Source organism: Trichechus manatus, unplaced genomic scaffold, assembly GCF_000243295.1.
Source record: "Trichechus manatus latirostris isolate Lorelei unplaced genomic scaffold, TriManLat1.0 scaffold00182, whole genome shotgun sequence".
NCBI lineage: Eukaryota > Metazoa > Chordata > Mammalia > Sirenia > Trichechidae > Trichechus > Trichechus manatus.
In genome coordinates, this window is record NW_004444118.1 from 2,682,932 (window position 1) to 2,710,543 (window position 27,612).

At 37.4% G+C, this 27,612-nt stretch overlaps 1 protein-coding gene across 1 annotated transcript in view; it reads right to left on the reverse strand.

The window, feature by feature from the left end:
• The window catches only part of LOC101344910 (antigen WC1.1-like), a 190,781-nt gene that overhangs the window by 148,840 nt on the left and 14,329 nt on the right, over window positions 1–27,612 (reverse strand). The window contains 9 exon segments of the mRNA XM_023741477.1: window positions 10,628–10,948; window positions 11,830–11,893; window positions 11,895–12,145; window positions 12,236–12,328; window positions 12,885–13,199; window positions 13,303–13,614; window positions 17,188–17,508; window positions 20,851–21,165; window positions 25,356–25,685. Coding sequence (XP_023597245.1) covers window positions 10,628–10,948; window positions 11,830–11,893; window positions 11,895–12,145; window positions 12,236–12,328; window positions 12,885–13,199; window positions 13,303–13,614; window positions 17,188–17,508; window positions 20,851–21,165; window positions 25,356–25,685 — 2,322 coding nt within the window.

Sequence of the window (27,612 nt, forward strand, 5' to 3'; positions counted from 1 at the left end):
AAATCATAGAAGAAAGAATCAAAAGATTTGAAGAAAGATCAATAGAAATTATCCATTCTTCTTGTTGTTGTTAGGTGCCATCCAGTTGGTTCTGGCTCATAGCGACTCTATGTACAACAGAATGAAACATTGCCTGGTCCCAATGTTCCACTGCTATTCATGATGTTTTTACTGGCCCATGTTTTTCAGAAGTATACTGCCAGGTCCTTCTTCCTAGCCTGTCTTAGTCTGGAAGCTCTGCTGACACCTGTCCACCATAGGTGACCCTGCTGGTATTTGAAATACTGGTGGCATAGCTTCCAGCATCACAGCAACACACAAGCCACCATAGTATATCAAAATGACAGATGAGTGGCAGTATCCACTCTTAAGAACACAGAAGAAAGGATTGTAGAAAAATGAACAAGTCTGCCCATAAGCATACATGTAATTGGAGTCACAGAAGGAGAAGAGAGAAAAAGTCAGAAAAATATTTCAAGAAATAATGGTTGAAAATTTCCCAAATTTGATGAAAACATTAATTTACAAATCCAAAAATTCAATGAACCCAATGGAGTTAAATTTTAACATTTTAATATAAAATATTATATTTCCTCATAATATTTACTGAAAACAATATTGCATAACTCAGTCCAAATATTTGAAGCACAATATAAGATCTACTCTCTCTTGAGAAGAAGATTTCCAAACAAACTTCTCTTGGTATTGGGCTAATTATTCCTTCTGATCAGATTTATGGACCAAAGTCTCCTGATTTGAAGAATCTCCAACTCCTTGATGGCAGAGATACTAAGTGAACAAAAGCAATTTTGGGAGACATAATGATTTAAAATTTTTCTTTATAATAGGCCAAGTATCCTTTTTTATTTTACTTCCCTTATAAGATCTCCATGAAATCTAATTCTTTTCCCAAAATTATTTACTTTTGAGATAGGAATATATTACTGTAATATATTTCGTACAATTTCTATGGGAACAATAATACACTCAAAACCTGAGCAAGCCAAACAAGAAACAAAGACAGTTGAGCAAAGTCATCATGCATAAATCTAACAGGGATAAAAATAAAAACGACTATTCTGACATTCAATTTTGAAAACGCTGCTTTCTAGATGTAAATCTTTACGAAATTTAACACATTTGAGCCACAAGAACAATCATAAGTCAGCCTCAAGTAATGGTTTTCATTGTTCAATTTATTTCAGTAGTTTTCTTAGTCAGTGATATACATGAGTTAACTTATTTAATCAGACATTATCAATACAGCTCTTCTCTTATTGTTGGGAAACAACTTTCCATAGGGCGATCGACTTCCTCTTCACTCATTTAAAACTCACTGTCTCCTTCAAAGACATTTAGAGGCTGATCTGAAATTATAAAACAAGAGACAGTAAGTTCCTATTTTTCTAAATATAGCTACTAACTTATGTAAAGACGAAGACACACATATAGACACACAAAATGAATTGATCAGTTCAGATAGATTTTGAGGTGTAATATTCTAATATACATTTCTTTAGGCAATTTTCTTCCTGCTGCCAGAGCTCATCTAGAATTCTGAGGCCTAGAATGTAATAACATAATCTATGGAAGGAGAAGAGAGTTAAATAACCTAAACTGAAAAAGAAAGGCAAAAACTGCATATGGTTTTGGTTTTAGACTGTCTCTGGAAATGAATCTTTCAAAGTCTTTAGTTTGGACTCTGCTAACTCAGAATTTATGATTAATAAATTCTTAATAAGATTAAGAAAGGTAAAATTTTCCCTTTGCTAAGCAATTAGTAAACAGAATTGCTGAAGTGAAATGCTTTCTCATCTAGAACCCTTGTTGCAAGTACTTTAAAAAAGAACTTTGTAGTGTCTATTTGCAAAGAATAATTGTGGTAATATAAAATAGATAGCTGCCACAGAGTGGACTCCGACTCATGAGGATCTTATGTACAGAATGAAATGTTGCCTGGTCTTGCATCATCCCCACGATCTCTGGCATGTTCGAGTTCTAACATAAATTGCAAAAACCCATTGCGGTGGAGTTGGTTTGGGCTCATAGCGACACTATAGGACAGAGTAGGACTGCCCCATAGGGTTTCTAAGGCTGTAACCTTTATGGAAGCAGACTGCCACATCTTTCTCCCTGAGCGACTGGTGAATTTGAACTGCCAATCTTTCGGTTAGCAGCCCGGTGCTTAACCACTGCACCACCACGGCTCCTTTTTAATTTACTGTTTATTAAAATTGGTTTAGAATAATCTAGACTTGATCCTTTGTTCTTAACATCATGAAAATGAAAACATCATAAAGTTACACTTTTCACTGAAGTTTTCCAGATAGAGAAATTAGTACCTTTGTCTATTACTAAGAAGTGGCAAATGAAAAGGAAGAAGACTTCAGCCATAAATAAATCCGAATAACTCCAAGTATTACTTAGAGCAGTCCTGGGTAATTACATTGGGGCTAGTTATAACCTGAAAGATTTTTGTGTGCTTTGTCTCTGATTTTTCTAACATGTTTCTTGTTATTTTGAAAATTTAATATACTTTTGGGAAAAAAAGGAGAAATTCAAGTCCATTCACTTGAATCCTTACATCAACTTTGAAACAATTTTGTGGTGATGATGTCTAAATATTCTCTAATAAAAATCAGAAGCTATGCTTGTTTCTACATCCTGGCACTTATTCCCATGAAATATTCAGAATTGACTATGGAGTGTATAGGAAAGCTCTTTTCAGAACTGCTAGCTCACTCGTGCTGGGAATTAGAAAGTTTTCTCAATGCTGTTTATAAAGCATTGTGCTTTCTAGTCCTGAGACTTCATCGGCTGAATTCCCCACTCCATCATGCCTCGACCACCCACTCTACCCTGGGCTAGGCAACCATTTGGTGTTGTTGAGTGTCCTCATCGATTACGGTTCGCAGCGACCCCACGTGACAGAGTAGAATTGCCCCATAGGATTTTCTTTTCTGTAATCTTTACGGAAGCAGATCACTAGGTATTTCTCCTACAGAGCTGCTGAGCGGGTTCAAATTGCCAGCCTTTTGGTTAGCAGTCAAGCACTTAACTGTTGTTCCACCAGGACTCCATTAATCAGTTCTAATTAAGCCTTGGAATTCCTTCTCAGTTTACCAAGAAGCATTAGCAAGCTGTAATTACAAGTGACAGCTCTAGAATTTGAAAGAAAGCATTGTTCTTTTCATGACAGATTTCCAGATTAAGTTTGATTTTTCTTCCCTTTGTCCTGCCACTGGTAGGTGTTTTAGAATTGTCCTTTAAAAAATACAGATAACATTATCACACACTGAGTGCATGTTTTTCTACATCTCTAGAGTGTGATCCCACTGTTTGTTATATTAACGTTGTCTCATCAGACACAAAGCCACTTATATTTAATAAATATTGAGCATGTACCATACGGTAGGCACCAGAGATTAAAACAATAAAAAACTCATTGCTGTCAGGTCGATTCTGACTACAGGACAGAGTAGAAAAGCAATAAAGGGCAGTATTAATGCACTGAATCTGGGTTATACGTAAGGGAGTTAAACGTGAACATCCTACCCTATATAAAAAAAATGAACAGAAATCTTAGGCATGAAGTTATTAAGGAACAGCATTTGAAGCTGGGATCTAATCATTCTCTCTCAGTGAAAGAAAATCCAGAGCCTCAGCCTAAGCTCAAAAGTTAATCCTTCTGATAAATTCTTGAAGCTTTCTATAGGAACAACTTCCTTATCATTAGCTCTCTCTATTCCAGAGGGAAACGTGATATTTAACAGACTGAGGCTATAGCCCATATAATAGATGGTAACATAAAAATCGAAAAAAAAGTGTTTAATTCTGTGAGAGCTGATAATTAAATTATTACTTTCAGTGACAGAGTAATGTCTGTAAGCTTACTTGGTGGGTCTTGAGAGCCCAAAGTCATTTTTCAGCTTCCAAGGCAGGAAGAACTTTGTCCAGTGAAACTTGGCTAAAATCTTCACAACCATGGATGAGGGTGTCATCTAAAAGAAAGGCAAAATCAGTATTACTGAGTAGGGGAAAACCTCCCTCCTGCAGAGGAAAGAGCTGTTAGGTATGATCTTTGAGGAGCTGGGAAAATAAAATAGATCAAAGAATGCTTATCAGAAAGCTGAAGAACATGCTTAGTTACTGTTTTGAAGACATTCAATAATCGAATTGAAAAGGGTAAACAATTAAGTCATTATCATTACTAACAGGGTAGCTCTAATTAGATTTTCATATTTGCTTCCAGTATCTTAAAAGTCTGGAACTGAGATGTATACCTATATATATATGTATTTTTTTTCTACCTTATGAATCTATTTAATTATTTTACCACCCAATCCATATTTCCCCATTTTATGCACAGGGATGCTTATTGAGTAAATCAATGAATAAAATGAATGAATGAATGAAAAATCAAGCTGCAGATTAAATATGGTATTTGGATCTATCCACTCAGTAACCATCTCAAAAAAGAAATGAGTTTAGTTGCATGTGACTCATTCTGAATGAACGAAAGGAGGTTCCCAGTGATTTCTTCCTGAAGATTAAAGAGTCATGTTTCACTATGTGTCTTTCTCTGAAGTAAAACCTACAGTCCTACCTTCTATCACAGTATTTTTACTGTGGTGAAAATATATGTAACAAAACACACTCCATCTCACCAACTGCTACATATACAATTCAGTGACATTGATTACATTCTCCAAGTTGTGCAACTATTCTCACTATCCTTTTCCAAATCATTCCACCACAATTAATATATACTCACCACCCCCTAAACAAAAACTCCCCCTCCCCCCTCTCTCTCACTCCTAGTTACCACTAATAATCTTTGGTTTCTAAGTATTTGCTTATTTCATGTAAGTGGGATCATACAGTATTTGTCCTTTTGTGACTCACTTATCTCACTCAGCATGTTTTCAAGGTTCATCCATACTGTGGGATGCATCGTGGCCTCATTTCTCTTAATGGCTGAGTAGTATTCCTTTGTGTGTAGATACCACATTTTGTTTATCTATTCATCTGTTGATGGACATTTCGGTAGTTTCCACCTTTTGGCTATTGTGAAAAGTGTTGCAGTGAACATTGGTGTACAGGTTTCTATTTGCATGCCTGCTTTCACTTCTTCTGGGTGTATACTTAGGATTGGGATTGCTGGGTCATATGGTAGTTCTGTGTTCAACTTTTACCAAATACTGAATTAGTAAAATTATAAAAGGGCTAAAAATATACAGTGGTAGCAAATGTGTAGTGAAATACATTCTCATTCATAACTTGTAATAGCAAATTTGTTACAGTTACTGGAAAGTCACTTGCCAGACTGTATTCATTGTGTTGTCACAGCAGTTCCACTTCTGGTGATTTATTTAATGAAATAATTAAAACCTTTATGCACTGTTTTGTACACGTTATGTATTATGATATATTTTTTAACTAATCATAATTATGCAAATAAAGATAATATCCAAGAAGTTAAGCATCATATTTTTAAAAAACTGGAAATGTAATAAAGTTGGAAAACTAGTATTATGTATTATTTTTGTAATAAAACTGACAACGGGCTATTTGCTTGCATCTGAGGAAATTGAACACTTTTCATTTTTGTCCTCTCCTCTTGGGGCCTCTGCCATGGACTGTGACACTGTGGATTGGATGAGTCAGGATGCAGATCTTAAGTTTCTTCATCCTGAGTCATATTTTACCTCATCTATTCTCCCTTTTGCTTCAGTTTCATGAGAAATATTGTATATAGGAGGTTGAGGTGCATTTCCATCAGGTGGGAATTTCTAAATATAAGTGATATTTCCTCATGTGCCCACCCTCTTCCTAGAGTGCAGCCCCTGGAGTCACAGACCTAAGGTGCTCAGCTGTTGTGGGCTGTCTCTGCTGAGACAGGTATCCATCTCATGGAACAAGTTGTCCTGCAGAGAATCCATTTGCCTGGATGAAACTGAGAATAGATGCTCCATGGTTAAGATTCAAATTCAAATGGTGTATCCTTTGCACTAGGACACAGAACTGTAAAGTCTGACACAGCAGTGTCTCAGAGTTAAAATCCAATGTTCCCTTCAGCACCCATCTCTCCTACAGAATTCTTTTTTTGAGGGAGGAAGGGGCTTTTTAGTTTGTTTATTGTTGTAAAAATATAGATAACACAACATTTCCTAGTTCAACATTTTTCATGTGTACAATTCAGTGACAACAATTACAGCAATCATGTTGTGCAACCATCACCAATATCCGTTGCCAAATTTTCTATCACCGTAAACAGAAACTCAGTGCTTCTTAAAACTCCTATAGTATTTGGTTACCTAGTGAATTCTTCATGCTTTTAACATTCATTTTTCTCTTGCTGAACCCTTGAAAGTCCTCCACTTTTATTAGCAAATCCTTTACTTAGCATTTACTATTTGCCTGGCACCATTCATACAGATGATTAATTCATTTAACTTTCATAACAACCTAATGAGGTAGCCATATTATTTTCTCTGTTTTACAGATTAGGAAATTGGAGGTCAAAAGTAAAAGTTTCTAGCCCAACACTACACAGCTAGTAAATGATATATGTTGGCTTCAAACTCTCTTCATCATCTTCCATCATAGTTTCACATTTTCCATTGATCTGCAATCCACTTCCTGAAACAAAGCACACAATTATCTTCCATCTATCAGCTAGAATCTTTGGCCATCTAACTGACACATTATCTATATCATAGACTATAGCTTCCAAAGGATTGCATTTCCACAAATGGAAGTTGTGGATTGGTTGATCCTTGATCTTTCCACTTGCTTCTCATTTTGACCTGGCACTTTCCAACAAGACTCACTCAAAGTGACAGATGCTTTTCTTCCTCCCTGCATGAATCCTCCATCCCATGTGTCCCTGGTCTTGGATAACTCACATTTTATACTGCCCGGGGAGGGGTGGGGGGTGGGGGCTCTTACCTCTGAGGAGATGTTTTTGTTTCTGTACTTGAGATCTCACAAGAAGAAATACAGTGAACAGAACCAGGAGAAGGAGCCCAAGGGTAACAGATAAAACAAGTGCTGAGTGACCTGTACAGAAATTAAACATTGATAGATATTTAACTAATGGACATCAGTTGTGGGTTTATACACTGGAAAAAGAACTGGTTCCCTAGTTATTGAGAAGAATGAGGGTTATATGTCTTAGCATATTCATAAACAGTACATAATATCTGAGAACTATTTTAGATGAAAAATGTCTCCATTGCCATAACTTTCCTTCAATTGTATACAAGAGCTTTGATGATTAAACTTTTCCTCTTGCATTGACTGCGTTCACCATTAAAACACCAGTCCTGGAAAATACCTAGGGCTTGAGTGGTTTCTGCCAGTCTCATGAAAAATATTGGAGAACTTATGGAGATAATTCTATCTCTGAGGTACCTTTCTCCTCCTCCATATGTTAAATGGGTTTTTCTAGAGAGAAGTTCTGCATAGTAAAGCAAAGTCATAGAGAAGTTAATACCACCCACTGCCATAGCTTCAGAATTTAAGTCCCCAACCTCCTTTGATTGTCATTGTAGTTTGCTCCCTCCCTCAATTGCCCATATAGTCATAGTTATTCATGATATTGCTTATGAGCAGGACGCTGTACCTGAGCCATTAAGTGATTTCAGAGATTCTCCTGCAAAAGAAAGAGAGAGAGATGTAAATAAAATGTAACTCAAATCGGAATTCAAATAAAAGGAATTTCTGGATATATCTTGTTTCATTCCCTGGGCATATTGGGTGCCATTTAAATATCATTTACAATCCTCCTGATTGTCTTGGAGAACTTTATCCCCTTAAAATTGTGGGAGCTTTTATATAACTGGAAACTTATTTAATGAGGAAAACGGTAGTTTAACACAACCTTTCATTTGTATCCTCCAGCCTAACTATCTGAGGCTGTTTCTCAATGCCTTTTACCCTTAGCAAAACTCCTAGTTTAAGTTCAGTCTTTTCACACTTACCAGAGCACATCATACCAGCATCTTCCTTGTGCCCACAATCACTCTGTCCCCAGTGCTTGGCATGACAATCCCATAGAAATGATTCATTTCCTCTGCACTGCATCTCATCCAGCCAGATTGGTCCAGTCCCCGGACCAAAAGCAGCCTCCCCTGGGGCAGCCAGAGCAGGCCCACAGCCAAGCTGCCGACACACCACTTCAGCCTCCTGCAGGCCCCAGGAATCATCGCACACTGTACCCCAGGAGCCTTTGTGCCAGATCTCCACTCTCCCACAGCACTTGGTGTCTCCTCCACTGACTCTTATCTTATCTAGAAAGGCACAAAAACAAAACAAAACAAACAAAAACGGCCGTTATTTCTCTTAAAAGAGATTGTGGGTGAATGCTGAAGGAATTCTCCTTCAGTAGATCTGAAAGTACTATATATGATTTATTAACTATGTGGGTGTGACAAGAAAGGCAGAGTTTTAATGCTACGTGAATTAGAGAATAAGTGTAAAGTGAGTGAGCCCCCCTCCTGCCCCATGACTTTGGTTTGTCCTACTTATGATCAAGGGTTGAAGCATCTCCAACCAGGTCAAAAATCAGGCATTCATTTTCTACTGCTGGATGTTTGAAAATAACACACATTGATTTCATCTTCCAAATTCCCATGTCCTTCCATCTGATCAAAACCTTCTGTCCTGCCCCTTTCATTTTCATAATTACTCCAAATATGACATTTGTATGACTTAAGCCAAATCTATAGACCATTGGTAATTCTATTCCCTCCAATTATTTGTTTTTTCCTACTTTTACTTCCCTATCTATATAGTATGTTTGCTATGAACATAATTACAACCATTCTTCTGCCAAAATGAAAGATTTCTTGACCTTATTGACCTTCCATCATACAAACATAGCTATGTATAAATGCAGTATAAACCTAACTGTCCACTTCCTTTGAGCCAGTTCCTGAAATGTTGAGTATCAGTGCAGATAATTAAACTGGTGCCATTATAAACTTCTTGTAAAATTCTTCTAAACTCTCAAAATTTTTTAATGGTCTTACCATTTTCCTAGGCAACTTTATCTCCCATTCTTCATTACTTTGCCAAATGTTCTTCAATTTTGCAAATCTCTACCTTACCTCACCTCTGCCCACCAACCACATGAAGATCAAGAGGAGGATGTTAGGATTTCTTTATTGGATTTCAGGTCAACTAATGGCATAGGCCACTATTCATGCATAGGATATGCACTTGAGGACTGGACAATGAATAAGGAAGAATGAAGAATTGATGCATTTGAATTACGGTGTTGGCAAAGAATATTGAATATACCGTGGACTGCCAGAAGAACAAAAAAATCTGTCTTGGAAGAAGTACAGCCAGAATGCTCCTTAGAAGCAAGGATGGCAAGACTTCGTCTCACATACTTTAGACATGTTATCAGGAGGGACCTGTCCCTGGAGAAGGACATCATGCTTGGTAAAGTAGAGGGTCAGCGAAAAAGAGGAAGACTCTCAAAGAGATGGATCGACACAGTGGCTGCAACAATGAGCTCAAACATAGCAACGATTGTGAGGATGGTGCAGGACCAGGCAATGTTTCATTCTGTTGTACATAGGGTCGCTGTGAGTTGGAAACAACTCGACAGCACCTAACAACAACAACAGATATATAACACACACACATATATTAAATATTGTGTGATACTATGCATGCATACATAATATTATACTACACACACTTATACACAAATATAAATAGTATCATCCTCATGTGCTAAGTAATATTTCATATACACAATGATAATTTTAGTTAAATTTTGTACAAAAGGAAGACCAATAGTCAATAATTTCAAATATTAGCAATAGTTATCTTCGATGGTAGGATTAAATGTGGAGTGCATTTTCTGATTTATAGTTTTAAAATTGCCAGAATTTCTACAATAAACATGTTAAATTTTAACTGAATAAAGCTATTTATAAACATTTTATAATAATTCAAATTTCTATAGTGGAAAGGTCTCCAGGGGAAAAAAAAACCCGAGCATTTTGACCTCCCCAATCAATTCACCCGCTTCCCAAAAGTTCTGAGCTTTCTAGAGTTTGTAAGACAAATTATACATATTATATTTTTCATTTTCTAAAACTCTACAATTTTTATGAGATTTGATGTCTTTTTATGTGCTCCTCTCTCAGCTGCCTCAGGAAGCTTAAAGGAAGCAAAACAGACAATACCAAAAAAACCAAACTCATTGTCATGGACTCATAGTGACCCTAAAGGACAGAGTAAAACTGCCACATAGTGCTTCCAAGGCTGTAAATCTTTACTGAAGCAGATTGCTACATCTTTCTCCCATGGAGCATCTGGTGGGTTCGAACTACCACCTTTCAGTTAGCAGCCGAGCGCTTAACCACTGCGCAATCAAAAGAGACAATACATACTAAAAAACAACCCCCCCCCACAAAACTGTAAAATACTAGCCCCAAATAATGAAATTCCGATATAGGAGTGAGTGATAAACATTTATCATCATGCAGTTTTCAGTGAGTCTGCCATGTGCTTCAAAAACTACTAAACTGAAAGATGAGATAGTGGTGGCAAATTATATTTCACAGGGCTTCAGACAGCAGCCGGTTTTCAGAAAGACACCCACCTTCACATGTGATCCAGGCTTCCTCTGCTGGCCCGGATATTCTCCACTCCCATGGGCCAGACGGACAATGCCATATGGAGACTTGCATATTAGGACACTGAATACCATCCACCCACATGAAACCAGAGCCTGTTTTATGTGAAGGGGCGAGGCTGACAACTCCATTTTCTGCACAGCCCAGCTGCCTGCACACAACCCCAGCTGTGACTGCTGTGATGTTACTCCTGCCAACGCCACCCCACGTCCCGTTGTAGAAGACCTCCAGTCTCCCAGCACAGCTCTCGGTTCCAACTTCGCTGTAGAGCCTCAAAGCTGTGAATTCTGGAGAGAAATGCAGAACCCAGTATTAAATATTTTCTCTGGAGTTTCAGAAAACTTCCTCCCTGGGGATCCAATTTTTTTGTCTTGGAAATAGTAAATTTGGGCTCAAAATAAAATTTCATAAACGATTCTAACATATTAACATAATCTATTCTATGAAAACTAAGGATCTTCTTTGATTTTAGGATTAATGTGGGTTTCCAAAGGCTGATATTTGAGCTTTAAATCTATATCAAATTAAGTTAAAATGTAACTTTTTACATTTTACTCTCTAACAGAGTAGAAAATAATACTCTCTAAAAGAGTAGAAAACAACCAGAGTTTAATCTTGTTTCTGTTATTTATCAGATTGTGTTTTTGAGTGTGTTAACTTAATGTCTTATGCCCTCTTAACACCAGCGTGGAAGGAATGAAAAGTCCCTTTCTTGGGATCTAACCTCTGATTCTAAGAAGACCACCCTAAAATTTCCTAAATTATGGAATGTTGTTATTGTTGTTAGCAGATGTTGAGTTGATATTACTCATGGTGACCCCATGTGTGCAGAGCTGAATTGCTCCATAAGGCTTTCACTGCTGTGACCTTTTGGAAGCATTTCATCAGGTCTATCTTCTGACATACCTCTGGGTGGGTTTGAACCTCCAGTCTTTCAGCTAGTAGTTCAGTGCTTAACTATGTGCCACCCACGGACTCTATTATGAAATGACACCCAGACAAATGAATGTCTTGGGAAGGGTAACAAATCAGTGTAAGAACAGGATTAAAATCAAGTTCTCAATATTCGTAGGTCAGTACACTTTTCACTATATTTTGTCTTTGTGCTTTGTCTCTCTCTCTCTGTGTGTGTGTGTGTAGAGGAGGACACAAGAATTGCAGTGTAGACCTGAGCGGGTGACCCCTGCGTCCTCCTTGTGCCTGCAATCGTGCTGCTCCCAGCCCCGGGAAGGGGCACTTCCAGAGATGAGACTCATTTCCTGTGCAGTTTAGGTCGTCCAGCCAGATGGGTCCTGATCCCTCCCCAAAGTGAGCAGAGACCGTAGCATTAATGGCCCATCCACAGCCCAGCTGCCTGCACACCACGTGGGCATCACTCAGGTCCCTGCTGTCATCACAGACAGTGCCCCAGGAGCCCTCATGATAGATCTCCACTCTCCCAGCACAGCGACCTCCTCCATTCACCAAGTGAAGCAGTTTCTTCCCTAAAAGGAGACATTAGGTCCCATTCTTTGGAGTTAATAGGTCACATTCCTTAGAGTTGCAGTTTTCCAGGACTGTTTGATTTTTCTTACCTGAGCAGTGGGAATCAATACTTGTCGAGACTTCAGACAAAGATGGGTCAGATGAACTCTCAGGGCATGGAAGCTGTGGCTGGGTCTGGTTTCCTGGTTTGAGGGGTGGCGAACAAATAGGGTAAAAGTAAGGTTGGAATACATAGAAGAGTTTGTAGAGCTCTATGATAAAGTAGAATCGGCAATCATGGTAAGGATTCTTCAAATCCTTGTGATCAATTAAAATTGTCTTTTTAAATAATGTCTACTCCCATTCCCCGTAGCCCTGGTGGTACAGTGGTTAAGAGCAACGGCTGCTAACCAAAAGGTTGGCAGTTCGAATTCACCAGCCGTTCCTTGGAAACCCTATGGGGCAGTTCTAACTCTGTCCTATAGGGTTGCTATGAGTTGGAACTAAATCGACACAGCAACGGATTTTGTCTTGTTTTGTTTTGGTTTTTTGACTCCCAAGCCCCAGCGAAGAGGTGAGTGAGTTACCTTCATCCTAAGAGTGGCCCCAGCCCATCCTTATTCCTCACATGTTACTCTTTGATTGTCATGCATAAACTCATCCCCCTATTTTCTTATCCATCTTTCCTTTAATCTCTCACCCCCTCAACCATGTAAAGGCTATTTTACCAGTAGGCGACCATAAGCTCTGGTCTCTTACCTGTGTAGGTCACAGAGACAGTGTTTCCATGGGCACATAAAGGCGCCCCTAGCACTGTCATTTGACAAGCATCCAGAAAATACTCATTCCCTAAGCAGTGAAACCTGTGTCTCCAAATATGACCACATCCTTCTTCAATATATTTTCCTTCTGTGGTTGAGAGAGCAATCCCACAGTTGAGCTGATGGCATAGGACATTGGCATCTTTCAGGTCCCAGTGGTAGTCACAGAGGGAGCCCCAGTATCTGAGCACCTTGAGCTCCACTTGCCCTTCACACTGGGATCTGCCATTCACATGTCGGGCATCCATATATCCTAGGAGGAAACGAAGCCTTAGAGAAGAGATCATGACTTTCCAACTTCATTCTCACATTTGTCCTCTCCAGCCCCAGCCAATTAAATTCATTTAAAATCTCACAAGAACAGACAACGCCAGCTTCTCTGCGGGGGTTACAAGTCTCTTCTGGATGTGGTGCTGTGGGGCACATTGCAAGGTGAGATTCATTTCCCTCACACTGGAACTTTTCATCACAAAATTGACCATTCCCTTTTCCAAAGTGAGCCCCCACAAGAGATAAGGCTTCTCCACAATTTAATTCTCTGCAAAGTGCATTGGCAGTTTGTAGAGACAAGTCAGAATCACAGACAGAGCTCCATATGTCTCCACGTTTCACTTCAACACGTCCAGAACAGGCAGTACCAGCTCCAACCAGCCGGGGCTGCCTGTGGGCTACAAATATGATTTCAGAGGTTAGTGTTTGTAGTTTTCCAATATCTAGCCTTGTCTCCGGCCTCCACACCCAACTTCAGAACACTTCTCCATTCATTATTAGAATATCCCATTTTCAGGGGAGCAGAGAATGATGTCTCTGCAGTATATCTTTAGTTTATAAGATCTGGATTACATGCTTACAATCTATGTCTTTGTGACACACTAATCCTGGATTTAGAAATCTTCTGGAGGAAAATAAACAGCACAACTTTGTATATATATTACTATATTATATATCCCACCCCCTCTGACCTGATCCTATGCCAAGATTCTCTTTGTCAAACAATGAAACTGCTGTACATCTGCTTGCTTAGTTTAGAAATGTGGGAGTCATCTTTGAGTCCTCTTATAACGTTGGGACTTACATATAATACTGACTGGTTACCTCAGCATTAAACAAGAGATATTAAGAATTGTAATCATTTTTATAAGGTGAATGGTATAATTTAAGGATAAAAGGACATCTTTATCTGCTGGTCAGATCCAAGTGAAACATCTGAGTAATTTAAAACCAACCAACCAACCAAACAGACATCCATATAAAAAATACTGCTCTGTTTCCGACCCAATCCTTTGCAGCAAAGCTATCGTATTAGTAATCTATGCTGTCTCCAACTCAGGCATTTCTCCAAACTCCTGACTCATTTATCCAACTGATAAATGAGTTTTACCAGTTCTCCACTTGGATTTCTCATAGACATCTCAAACTGAACTCTTGATGTCCCTCCAAACATGCTCTAAGGCCAAAGTCTTCCACATTTCAGTTAATAGTAATTCCATTATTCCAGATGTTCAAAAATACTGGAGTAATTCTTGACTCCTGTTACATAATATGCGGGCAGTGTTGGCTGAGTGACCTGGGTTCGATTCCCCGCCAACGCACCTCAAGCACATCTACCACTCATCTGTCAGTGGAGGCTTGTCTGTCGTTATGATGCTGAACATATTTCAGCGGAGCTTCTAGACTAAAATAAACTAGGAAGAAAGGGCTGGTTATCTTCTGAAAATTAGCCAATGAGAATTCTATGGGTCACAACAGTCCAATCCCCTTGTGCATGGGGTTGCCATAAGTCTGGGGCCGACTCAACAGCAACTAACAGCAACAACAATTACATCATATATCCTAACTTTCAGGAAATCTTGTTCTCTATATCTTCAAAATATGTCCATAATTCCAACACTTCTCACCTCTTCCATTGCTAAACCTGGACTGAACCTCCACCATCTCTTGTCTGGTTTATTTCAATAGCCTCCTATAGACTCCCTGTTTCCGTTATTGCTCCTCTACAGTATGTTTTTAATACAAAGCCAGAGAGGTCATTTAAAATTATAAATCAAATCATATCAGCCTCTGCTCAAAATCTTCCAATGGCTCCGCATTTCTTTCAGAGTAAAGGCTTAATTCTTAAAAAGGCCTACTAGTCCTGCATAACCTGCCCCTACCTCCTTACCTCTTCTGATGCCATGTCCTACTGTTCTACTGCTTGCTCTTTAGCCACACAGAAATCCTTACTGTTCCTCAAATGTATCAGGCATAATGATATTCTGGAGCTTTTGAACTGACTGTTTCCTCTGCCTGATATGCTCTTTCTCACGTGTGAAAATAGTTAACTCTTTCAGTTCCTTCAAGTGTTTGCTCAAATGTCACCTATTCAGTTAAGGCCTATCCAAATCATACTATTTGAAATTGTATTGTATCCCATACACACGCTGGATTGCATTTTTCTTTTTCTTTTTTCCTGTAGCCCTAACATCTTCTAATAATATATATTTTACTCCATTGCAGAAAGTTCTACTGATGTAGAAATGCTCTAGAATCTCTTATCATCAAAGAAACAGAACATTAAGTAAGTTCCATGGAGATCATATTTCTTTTTAACTGTCACCTTATCTATCTTTTCTCCTTTAAAGCTCAACTTTTTGAAAAATAATCTACACCTGTATCTCAGTATCTTTATGTCCCATTAACTCTGTAGCTTGAAAGCATCTTCTCTTTTCACTGCAGCAGAACTGCTTTCATTAAGTTTCCTAATAATGTCCAGGTTGCTAAGCTTTGTGGACAACATTCAATTTCATGTAGATTTTTCAACAGTTTTTTTGACAGTGTTGATATGCCTTCCTTTTTGAAATATCCCCTCCCCCTGGCTTTAGTGACATGACACTCTCTGACCACTACTACTCTTAATTACCGTTTTACAACTTCTTTTATGACGACAAATCATTAAATACTGTTATTCCACGGGACTAAGAACTCTTTTTTTCCTTGGGGCTAGATTTTTTTTTTACACTGAATTTACATTTTATTCTTAGGTTTTAGTTACCGTTCACATGTCTAAAACCAAACCAAACCCACTGCAGTCCAGTCAATTGCAACTCATAGCAACCTTATAGGACAGAGTAAAACTGTCCCATAGGGTTTCCAAGAAGTGGCTGGTGGATTTGAACTGGTGATCTTTTGATTTATATCTCTACCCGAAGCAACTTTTCTGATCACCTAATGCTTATTTATACCCAAGTTCCCATCAGTGTCTCCACTTGACTGTTTGACAGATACCTCAAACTCAACATATCCAAAAGTGAACTCATCATCCCACCCTCTCTGACCTGATCCTCTGCCAGGATTATCTTGGTCAGACAATGAAACTGCTGTACATCTGCTTGCTCACTTCAGAAATGTGGGAGTCTTCTTTGAGTGCTCTTTGTCCGTATTCCCAAATTCAATAAATTATCAAGTGTTATTGATTACAGCAGCAAAAGATTTCTTGAATCTGTAAATTGTTCACCGTCTCCACAGTATCTTAATCAAAACTTCACTAGACTCATCTAACAACATGACTTCCTGCACCCAGTAGCCTCCTCTCCCCAACTCACACACACACACACACACACACACACACTTTCTTTCTCTCAAAGTACTCTCTTTAAAATGTAAGTCTTACCATGATTACACCCTTCAATGGTTTCTCTTTCACGTTAGAATAAAGTACAAAACGCTTAATTCATAAATAAGCTTGCCCTTGCCTACATCTCAAGACTTTAATAGAGCTTTTCCCCTTTGTTCACTTAGGTCTAACACCTCTTCTCCTCAGCCATCTTTTTGTTTCTGGAATCAGACAAGCTCATTTTAAACTTTGGGACTTGAATAAAATACTACCTATTGAATAAAATACTACCTTTTCAAATGGCCTTTCCAACACTTCTTTATATGATGAAATCATACTCATGCTTCAGCTATTTCATTAAATATCATTTCACAGGAATATTCTCTGACCCTCCAAATAGGTAATATCTTCCTATTACACGTTCTCCTCTTGCATTGTACTTCTGTTTCATGGAACTTTAAATAAATGATTATTTTATTTTACATTTTCATTAAAATAACTGCATCTTTTACTAGATAGGAGGGTAGAACTACTTTTATCTAGTTCATCTTTGACCTAGTACTAATAAATAGCCACTCAATAAATATTTATTAAATAAATGACAGGGTAAATAATTGAATAAATGTATTTATCTTAGCCCAGAAATTACCTGAGCAGATCAAACTAAGATTGCTATTAAAAAGACATTTAGACTGTTTCCATGTCCAATGTGCACAATCCCAGGGAGAGGTTTCGTTTCTCGTGCAGCCAGATACAGACAGAAAGATGTGTAATGTTCTTCATGCAAAATCAGGCTTGCTGGAGGTACTGATTGCAGACCCACATCCAAGATGCCTGCAAACAACTGAAGCACTGTTCATTTCCCAGCGGTGAATACATGGGAGGGCCACAATGCCCTGGACTTTTACTTCGACTCTGCCAGCACACCTGCTGCCTCCACCCACAAGCCTCAGCTCCATATCTGATTCATCTGAAACAGAAATATCACAATGACTTTAGAAAAGCACACTACTTAAGACATTTAAGATTCTTCTCTACTCATATACCCTACCATAGGCCAATGGCCATAAGTTGGGAGATTATTCAGATCTTGACCTCTCTAGTGTGCTTAATAGTTTTATTTTCGCTTTCTTTAAAAGTTTATGCTTCTTTCTTATTGGATTAACAAAAATCACAAAAGTATCACCCAGTATGTTTCAAACTTATGAGAGTTTTTGGTTTGGAAAGAAAGGATATCATTTTGCCTACGAAATCTGATCAGAACTTGGGCTAAAAAAATGTGACTTAATGGCCCTAATTCTTTCCTGAATTTTGAAGACTTAAGATTATCTGCTAGAAACTCAGGGGAATATTAGGGAGAAGTGATATATGAGAGGAGTCTCGGTGGTGCAAACGGTTAAGCGCTTGACTACCAGCAGAAATGTTGATGGTTCACACACTCACCTAGAGGCTTGAATTGGAACTGAATCTATGACAACTGGCTTGATTTGGTTTGGATATAAGAAATCAAGGAAGAAATGCATAGGGCAATGATATTACAAAATCTGGGAAAAGTTAGAAGAAATTTGCCAGTTGTAGATACTAGATAAAAATAATTTTAAAAAGAAATTGGACCTTAGGCAAAGAAAATGTGAAATTCACTGCATGCCACAGGAGGAGTAGGCAATTTTTCAAATAATTAAGAGATTAGAAATTGATTGAGCCAGATTGAAACAGGTTTTGAATGGGATTCTTAGAAGTATTGATGTGAAATGGGAATGGGATGAACAGGTTGTAATTTATTTTAGTGTTCTGTAGCATATAAATCTGTGAAACACTTAACTAATATTTGCTGTTAATATGAAAATATATTTAATTATTTTAAGAATGTATACTTCTCTATCTAATTAAAAAATAATGGGTTCTATTAGCTTGGTTTGCATTATTTTTAATTAAAATGAAATTAATATTATTAAATATCATTCATTGACTTCGTGACATCATTCTCTCTATATGCTTCCACTTTACTAAATTATATTAATAGAGTTATTAACTTCCTGATATCGAAGGATCCGACATGTCAGAAAATAAATCCTGTTAGTCTGACTAAGTTACCTCCTCTTGGCCTTAAGAAAAAGAACAATGTAATTAACATGGTCTAGAAGGCACAGAGGAAACTCTGGTGGTGTAGTGGTTAAGTGCTATGGCTGCTAAGCAAAAGGTCAGCAGTTCAAATCCACCAGGCACTGCTTGGAAACTCTATGGAGCAGTTCTACTCTGTCCTATAGAGTTATTGTGAGTTGGAATTGACTCAATGGCAATTGGGTTTTTTTTTGGTTTAGAAGGCATGGATTGTCCACCCTTTCCTATCACTCTAGCCCCATTTCCTGCCGCTTATAACACTGCTGATTGAAATTTTACTACTATTTACTATTTTGACATAATTATGTTTGAGTGTATATGGGGTGATTCTCTATATAAACCTCACATTCAGTAGAGCAATAAAGTTGCTATGTATTTCCATTTTAAGCTTATATGTTACTCTCTGTTGCTTGGTCTCAGTGATAGAGTTTGTGGAGCAAGAGTTAAGATTTTTTCATAGTTGGCAGAGGTTTTGAAACTGTAATCAGATGAGGGTGGTAGACCAATTTTAGCAACTTTGCCATAAAAGTAAAAAAGAAATTTTAAAAATGGAACTTATTTTAGGTACTGACACGTAGAGGGCTATGTTTTTGGGGTAAATATATGTCTTGTAAGAATCCCTACAAAAACTGAGATTCCCTGAAAGGCTTTCAGGAATAGGTGAAATATTGTTGCTCTAAGTGAAGTCCTCTAAATATAGGGGAAGACATATTTCAGTGCTTTGTAGCTACTTATATCCACTCCGAGAGAGTGTTAGTGAGGAAAACAGAATTGTAATAGGTGGTTCAGCCTAAGAAGGTGATATCAGATTGACTTGTAAGTTTCCCTGAAGTAAGAAGTATGTGTGTATAATATAAGCAAACAATTATATCTCCCTGTAAAGGAGTTTTCAGTTTACAGTAACGGATATAAACAGGAAAAAGAGGGTGTGGGTAGTTTCTATGAACGAAAGCTGGGTCCCATATTCAGGAACCCTGAACTCTCCTAGTGAAAGACATATTGATATTCATGGCCTCTGGAGAGGAGAACTTCTCTTTAATAGAGGATAGTTTAGTGGCAGAATAAGGTTCCAGAAAACAGTGGCAAAATTCAGCCTTGAAGATCTTCATCTGAAGAAGGTTTGTGATAATCTGCAAATCATAAGTATAAATCTACCTAAATTGAAAGGCTGAATAGAAGGGTGGAAGCTTAAAAGGCATATTTTAAATTTATACTGGAGATTAATAATTCTTTAAAACATAATTCAATGTCTTAGCCACTCATCTCAGAAAAGAAGATATAAGGTAAGAGATAAAGATGTCGGAATTGACTGAAAATAAGGGAAAATCAAAAAAAACAAAATCAAATCAGTTGCCGTTGAGTCAGTTTCAACTCATATGGACCCTATAGGACAGAGTAGAACTGCTCCATAGGGTTTCCAAGGCTATAATCTTTATGGAAGCAGACTGCCACATCTTTCTCCTGCAGAGCAGCTGGTGGGTTCAAACAGCCGACCTTTCAGTTAGCAGCCAAGTGCCAAGACTAACAAAATACTGTATAAGCATCTGGGAGTTCATCTCTTCTAAAATTGTACTACATGGATAGGTACATATAGAATTTTTCTTTGTACCATTTGAAAGTTGTCTAATAAAAACTTTAGCCTTGGAGAAGGTATCTGCAAGCCAATTCTTCCCATTTAAAAGAACAATATAAACCACAAGCCCAGGCCTTTAGATGAGGTTTAGTTGTTCTATTGTTATCAGTACCAGTATTATTTAAATAAATTTTTCAAGTAAACATGAGTATTTGGGAATCTTGGGAAAGGATTTTTAATACGTGGGTGTTTTAACACAAGTATTTAGTGTTTAAGTGACTGACTCTGATTAATTTGTCCTAAACTGATTTGACTATGGATAACTAACTTAATTTTTTTTTTTTTGTAGAATACCTTGTGATACTTCTGCCTAGCAAACTTAACTTTGGGAAAATGTGGATAAATATCAGAATATTAGATTTCATTTCATGAGGAAAAACAGGTTTGATCCTATGTCAAGGGACATTACAAATCTGAATTGAGGATATGAAGGATGATTAGTTTTGAAAAAGTGAGAAATGAGTACTATACCAGGAATGCACCTATCAAGAAAAAAAATGAGTATGCTAGAGAGCCCAGCACTTTCTTTTGTAGTAAATCCCAGTTTGAGTGTCTTACCAATACAAGTCACTCCAACATCGTCTTCATGAGTGCAGTCATGATTTCCCCACCCACGGTGCCTGCATTCCCAGAGAGCTGACTCATCTCCATAACAGGAAACATCATCCAGCCAAATTTTTCCAATCCCTATAAAAGCATTTCCCAGACCACTGCCAATGATAGAAGATGGACATTCTAGCTGGCCACACACCACAGCAGCATCAATATCGTCACAATTGTCATTGCATACTATGCCCCACTCTCCTGCAAATTTCACCTCCAGTCTTCCTGAACACCGGCCATTGCCATCTGTCAACCTCAGATTCCCATGTGCTTTATCTGCACAGAAAACAATGGGAGAGTTTGAAATTAGAAATAAACTGACATAAAAAGACTGTAAGGAACCTAATCTGAGGTGAAAAGAAAGTCATTTATCTTAATGCACAGAAGTGGTTTTCAAACATCATCAGAAGACAAGTAAATCCATGAAGAATAAGCAAAGCGTCTAGGAATGTCACAGGGCTTCAACGGATAATTTTATTTTAGATTTTCAGGTCATCTGACTTCTATAAAAATGTCATTCTGTAGACAATCAATGAACCTCTCCACTTTACTCAAACCCACAATCTTAATTTTCTACTACCAAATACTTGAAATTATATGCATCCCATTTTTCTTTTGCTCCTTGTAGCTTCAATGTCTTCCTCTCCTAACATGGTCCAAAATACATTTAAACATGCTGAAGGTATCCCATATTACCAAAACAAACAGACAGTCAAGCTCACACTTCTCTTGGTCACATATCACTCCTCAGCCTGATGCCTTTTCAGTCTAGTCCAGGGTTTCTCAACGTTGGCACTGTTGACAGTTGAGGCTGGATAATAATGTTTTGTGTGTGGGAGGAGGGCTGCCTGTGCATTGTAGAATGTTTAACAGCCTCCCTGACCGCTACCCACCAGAGGCCAGGAGCACCTCCCCAGATGTGGCATCCAAAAAATGTCTCTAGACATTGCCAGATATCCCCAGGGTTGAGAACGACTGGTCTAGCCCAACTGTCAGCTAAGCTCCTAAAAAGAGTTGGTTAGACTTGCTTTCACTCCCTGATTTCTAAATCTTGAAGATTTCTAAACTGTTATCCCTTCACCAAATCTTCTTTCACCAAGTTCATCCATAACTTCTTCCTGGCTAAACACAACAGATGGATAGTAGTTTTTATCTTATTTACCATCTTTGTAGCACTTGACATTCTTGACCACTTAACTTTTGAAACATCCTCTTCTTACCTAGTTTCTGACACAACTTTCTCCTGTCTTTCTGAATTTATGCTTATTTTTCTGCTAGTCTCATACTGGGTTTTCTTTTCTTTTTCTTTCTTCTCTTTCCCTCCCTCCCTCCTCTCCTTGCTTCTCTTCCTTCCTTTCTTCTTTTGACTCATTTTACTTGGTCCATGCCTTAAGTGTGTTATTCTAAGGGGCTGTCTTAAGACCTTTTGTTTTCACTTTCTCTGGAAGATTTTGTTCACGTCTGTGGTTCCATTACATCTATTTTCCCATCTAGATCTCTCTTCTGAACAGCTGGTATATGTATCTAATTATCTTCTGGATGTCTCACAGGTAAATTAAATTCTACATGTTTAAAATTATGTTCATGAGCCACCTTCCATCCCTAAAGTCTGCCTTTCCTCCCACGTTAAACATTTCAGTAAATACAACCATTATTTACTATTTATGCCTGACTCCTTTTTCTCTCTGGTCTATCACATACAATCATTCATAAAATCCTACTGTTTCTAACATATAGAAATAACAACTCTTTATTCACTTCTCCATTCTCTCTCACTTGGGCTACTGGGCAAGCCACCCCTCTCCTCCCACTGATCTCCTTGCTTCTAGTTGTGCTCCCACTCAAATCCTTTCTCCAAACTGCAGTAAGCATGACCTATCTTAAATAGAGATCTGAGCACATTTAGTTTTCTGCTTATCTCACTCAAATTATTTTCCATTGCCCTTAGAATAAGACCCAAACTCTTTGTCATGGTTTAAAGGCTGTACATGAACTGGATCCTGCTTTTCTCTCTTGTCTTACCTCTAGTCACTGCTTCTCCACATAATGAACTATAATTCAAACAGGTATTTGAACAACTCTGGGCTATTACACATAATCTTCCTACTGCTTGAACACTCCCTTTCCCCAGAAACACACGCACACACACACACACACACCACACACACTTTGCCTGAACAACTTCTCCTTATCTTCAAATGTCATCCAGATGTTTCTTTCCAGTAAGCCTTGCTCAAGAGTCCCAGCTCATTTCCTGACATTTCCCAATGCAGCTATCAAGCCCAAGCCAAGCCCATTGTCATCAAGTCGATTCCGACTCATAGCGACCCCATAGGACAGAGTAGAACTTCCCCATAGGGTTTCCAAGGAGTGGCCAGTAGACTCAAACTGCTGACCTTTTGGTTAGCAGCTGAGCTCTTAACCAATTCCCTCTATTATGTTTCTAACCAAATAGTATTTTCCCAATACTACCATAGGTTCCTTTATTTTCTCCTATTATGTCTCTTACCAAACAGCCTTTTATGTCTCCCTTTCTTAACAAACTCTAAACTGCAAAAGGATGTGGGATGTTTCCAGAATATAAAAGGCCCTTACTACATATTTTTGGATGAATACATCATCTGAATTAGTCTCTGATACCATAAACATTTCTGTGTGAGCTAAGAGAATAAGGTAATTACCAGGAAATAAGCCATCCTTAATAATAATGATGTTGTATGGAGAAATTGTAGAAAAAAATCAAATTATCTCTTTTCTTTGTGGTCAAAATTCAATTGAATTTTTCTGTCCGTTAACAGCCTGAGGAACAGAGTACAGTATCAGTCACTTTATATCATATGGGAATAACTAGTGGGAATGACTGATTTGGATTGCTTATAAGTACCAGAAATTTCCAGCATTCTCATACCAGCAGAGAAGCACTGAAATACAATCTGAAATTTAAATACGGATGGTGTCAGAGATTTCTGAGTCTGTAATAAATTTATGGCTACCATGTTGAAATCAGCAGGTGGATGGAAATTCACAAGTCTGGTACGTATACCTCCTTTGAACTCTTCCCCAGAACCTATGAGTGGGGCATGACAGTTTTCAAACCTGATTTTCAAATATTTGAAGAAGAATCCAGACAGTAAGTTTAACTTATAAAAACTATAGAAATGTTAAAAATATAAATTACCTAACAAGAAAAAATTTCTTACTATTTAGCTAATTTATATTAAATGTTTCATTAAAATGATTTAGTTATTATAAAAATTCATTTTCAGAAAAATTCCTCTTTGGGTGGATAATGGTGCTCTAAATAATGATACTGATTTAAAATGTGTAAGGATATATCCACAGAGCCCTGGTGGTGCAGTGGTTAAAAGCTTGCTAACCAAAAGGTCGGCAGTTTGAATCCACCAGCTGCTTATTGGAAACCCTATATGGCAGTTCTACTCTGTCCTATAGGGTCACTTTGAGTAAGAATCGACTTGATGGCAACAGGTTTGGTTTTTGGTAAGGTTATATACTCATTAAAATGAATACAGTGTTTGAAAAAGGCAAGTGTTTAGATTTCCTTTTAGAAAATGTTATGAAGCTATGAATACAGTTTATTTTGAAATGCTTGGGTTAGTGACAATAGATATAAAATAAAGGGCTTGTTCAAGTTATTAAGAAATTTATTTTTAAAAATTGAGTTAATGATTAAATAATTAAGAAATGTTACAGAAGTATAGTTATCTGAATTTTGAATAATATCAAACAAATACGATGACTTTCCTCGTATCTCTGACACACTCATGGCTCGTAGTATTCCTACTGGATTCAATAAAGATCCCTGAACAGGATGGAAAACACACTGGACTTGTGGGGCAGTAAGAAAATAATTCCTGGAATTTATGTAGGTGCCCAGATAACCAAGTAATATCTGTTAGCCCTGGATTATCACTGCAAAAATATTTCCGCTCTTTAATTCAAATGTATTTCTTCAATTCTTTCTTTCCTTCTTTTAACGCTACTGGGCAACTTCTGATTAGATAATCTTCAAAAACTATAAAGCTATAGATATCAGATGTTTTAAGATCAAGGCTGAGAATATAAAGGGGACTGGTGGCGCAGAGGTTAAGAGCTATGGCTGCCTACCAAAAGGTTGGCAGCTCGAATCCACCAGCTGCTCCTTGGAAACCCTATGGGACAGTTCTACTTTGTCCTGTAGGGTAGCTATGAGTCAGAATCAACTTGATGGCAATGGGTTTTTACAAGCAATAAGCAAGGCAAAAGTAGAATATAACGATTTCTCTCTTCAGACAAGAGGCTTTTGCTAGAATTTTCTGATTTAACTGTTATAATTTCTAACTGGATGTCCCCTACTATAAAACCCATGGATTTTTCTTCCCTTCTATTCTACCTCCCCTATAGGAAGTTCTATTCCTATCATGGGTACTATTTCTTTTGTCAGGACAGAATAAAAAAAGAACAAACAGTACCTAAACAGGACACTATTACATCTTCTCTGTGAACACAGTTATGCTTTCTCCATCCACGGTGTTTACAGTAGCAGAGGGGTGACTCATTTCCAATACAAGAAACATCATCCAGCCAAATAGGTCCAGATGTTTCCTTCAAATGGGTCATATGAAATAAATGGACAGGATTCCCACATCCCAATTGTATACACACAACCGCTGCATTCTTTGTGCTCCATTTGTCCTGACACGCAGTCCCCCATTCTCCTTGGTTTTTCACCTCCAATCTCCCGTAACAATGACCATCTCCATCCATGAGTCTTCTGTCCAGATCTGACCCATCTGCAAAGCAAGACAAAACCACTTGTATGAAATAGAGATCTAATTGAGAGGGTCTTTGCAGAAAACTAAAGGTGATATTTCCTTCAGCTTCTAAATTTACCCACTCTTAGACTTCAGCCTAATAGACGATTTACTGGGCATATTTCTTGATGAAAAGTTTGCTTTTCATTCTTGTGATAATTTCTTATTCAACTTTTGGAAAAAGAGTGTCCCTATATCATGAAACTAAAGGAAATTTACTGAAGTAAAATCTGAGGTTATTATAAAGCCTCCCAGAGTGACTGATTTGGACAATATGAGCAGTGTGGAATCATGGGCAGGACATTTTCAAGGCGTGGATATATTCAGAAGATAAAAGCTCTGGTAAAGTTCTGTAGTGGAGTCCGGTATTGGCACTAAGGCTCATCCCCTGACAGTCTTCATTTTAGTTTGTCTACTAATGTCTTATGTGGTAAAGGAAGGTGAAAGTAAATGAAAAAAGTCCTTTCACGAACTATTTTTTTTGTCTTGATCTTTCCAAGGTTCAAAGAGAGTCTTTGAACCTGAGAAATATTTTCTAACTAGCTAGTAATATTAGGTATAATATAATAATATTTTTTTTGTCTTGATCTTTCCAAGGTTCAAAGAGAGTCTTTGAACCTGAGAAATATTTTCTAACTAGCTAGTAATATTAGGTATAATACTTTATAACGGACCACTTTGAAAACATAAAAAAATTCAATTGCTTTACTGGGTATATGATTAAGACAACAGCTTTATGTATATACAATAATATTGCATTTTCCTCAACATAGTGTATATATGTGTTTTCTAATTTTTTTTCCTAATATAGTATTTAATGGCTTCATAGTATCTCATCTAATGGGTGTTCTGGAAGTTGTTTAATCAGTACCCAATTCTTGGTTATTTATATTATTGATAATTTCTATTTTCATAAATTATGTTGCCATGAACATTCTTGTACATAAAGTTTTGAGTGTGTCTCCAACTATTTCCAGGAAAAACATAACGGAAACCAATGTACTCAATGTAGGTTAAATATATGTATGTATGTATGCAGGTAATATGACAATATGACTTAATATAAATAATCTCTATGTATAATTGTATAAATGTATAATTCATAGGAACAAAGCTAATTTTAAAAATTCCTAAGGCAAATAAAAGAAATACATAAGTGAAGTAATATATCCTCTTCCAGTGTAGGATAACCAGATACTGTAATGATATAATTTTTCCCCAAATCAAATCAATTCATGTATTTAACACTGCCTTAAAAACAATTCCAATTTTAACCTTTATTTGGAAGAACAAGTATGAAAGAATAGCAAGAGAATTTCATGAAAAATGAGAATAATTAGGGGCTATATACTTCAGTATGTATTTTTTAAAATATACTTTAGCTTTTAGTGTAGTTTTAGGTTTACGAAAAATTGCATAGAAAGTAAAGAGAGTTCCCATATACCCCCCTTCACCCTCTCATTTTTCCCATTCTTCTTGCATTAGTGCGATACATTTGTTACAATTGATGAACCAATATTGACACATTATTTTAAACTAAAGTCTATATTTTACATTAGGATTCACTCTTTGAGTTGCAGAGTTCTATGGATTTTGACAAATGCATAACTTTGTGTTACATCATTACAGTATCATACAGGATAGTTTCACTGCTCTAAAAATGCTCTGTGCTCCATCGATTCACCCCTTACTTCTCTTTCCCTGACCTCTGGCAACCACCAATCTTCTTACTGTTCCAATAGTTTGTTTCTTCCAGAATGTGATATAGTTGGAACCATATACTATGTAGGCTGGCTCATTTAGCAATATACATTTGATATTCCTTTATGTTTTTTCATAACTTGATAGCTCATTTCTTTTTATCACTGAATAATATTCCACTGTATGGATGTACTACAGTTTGTTT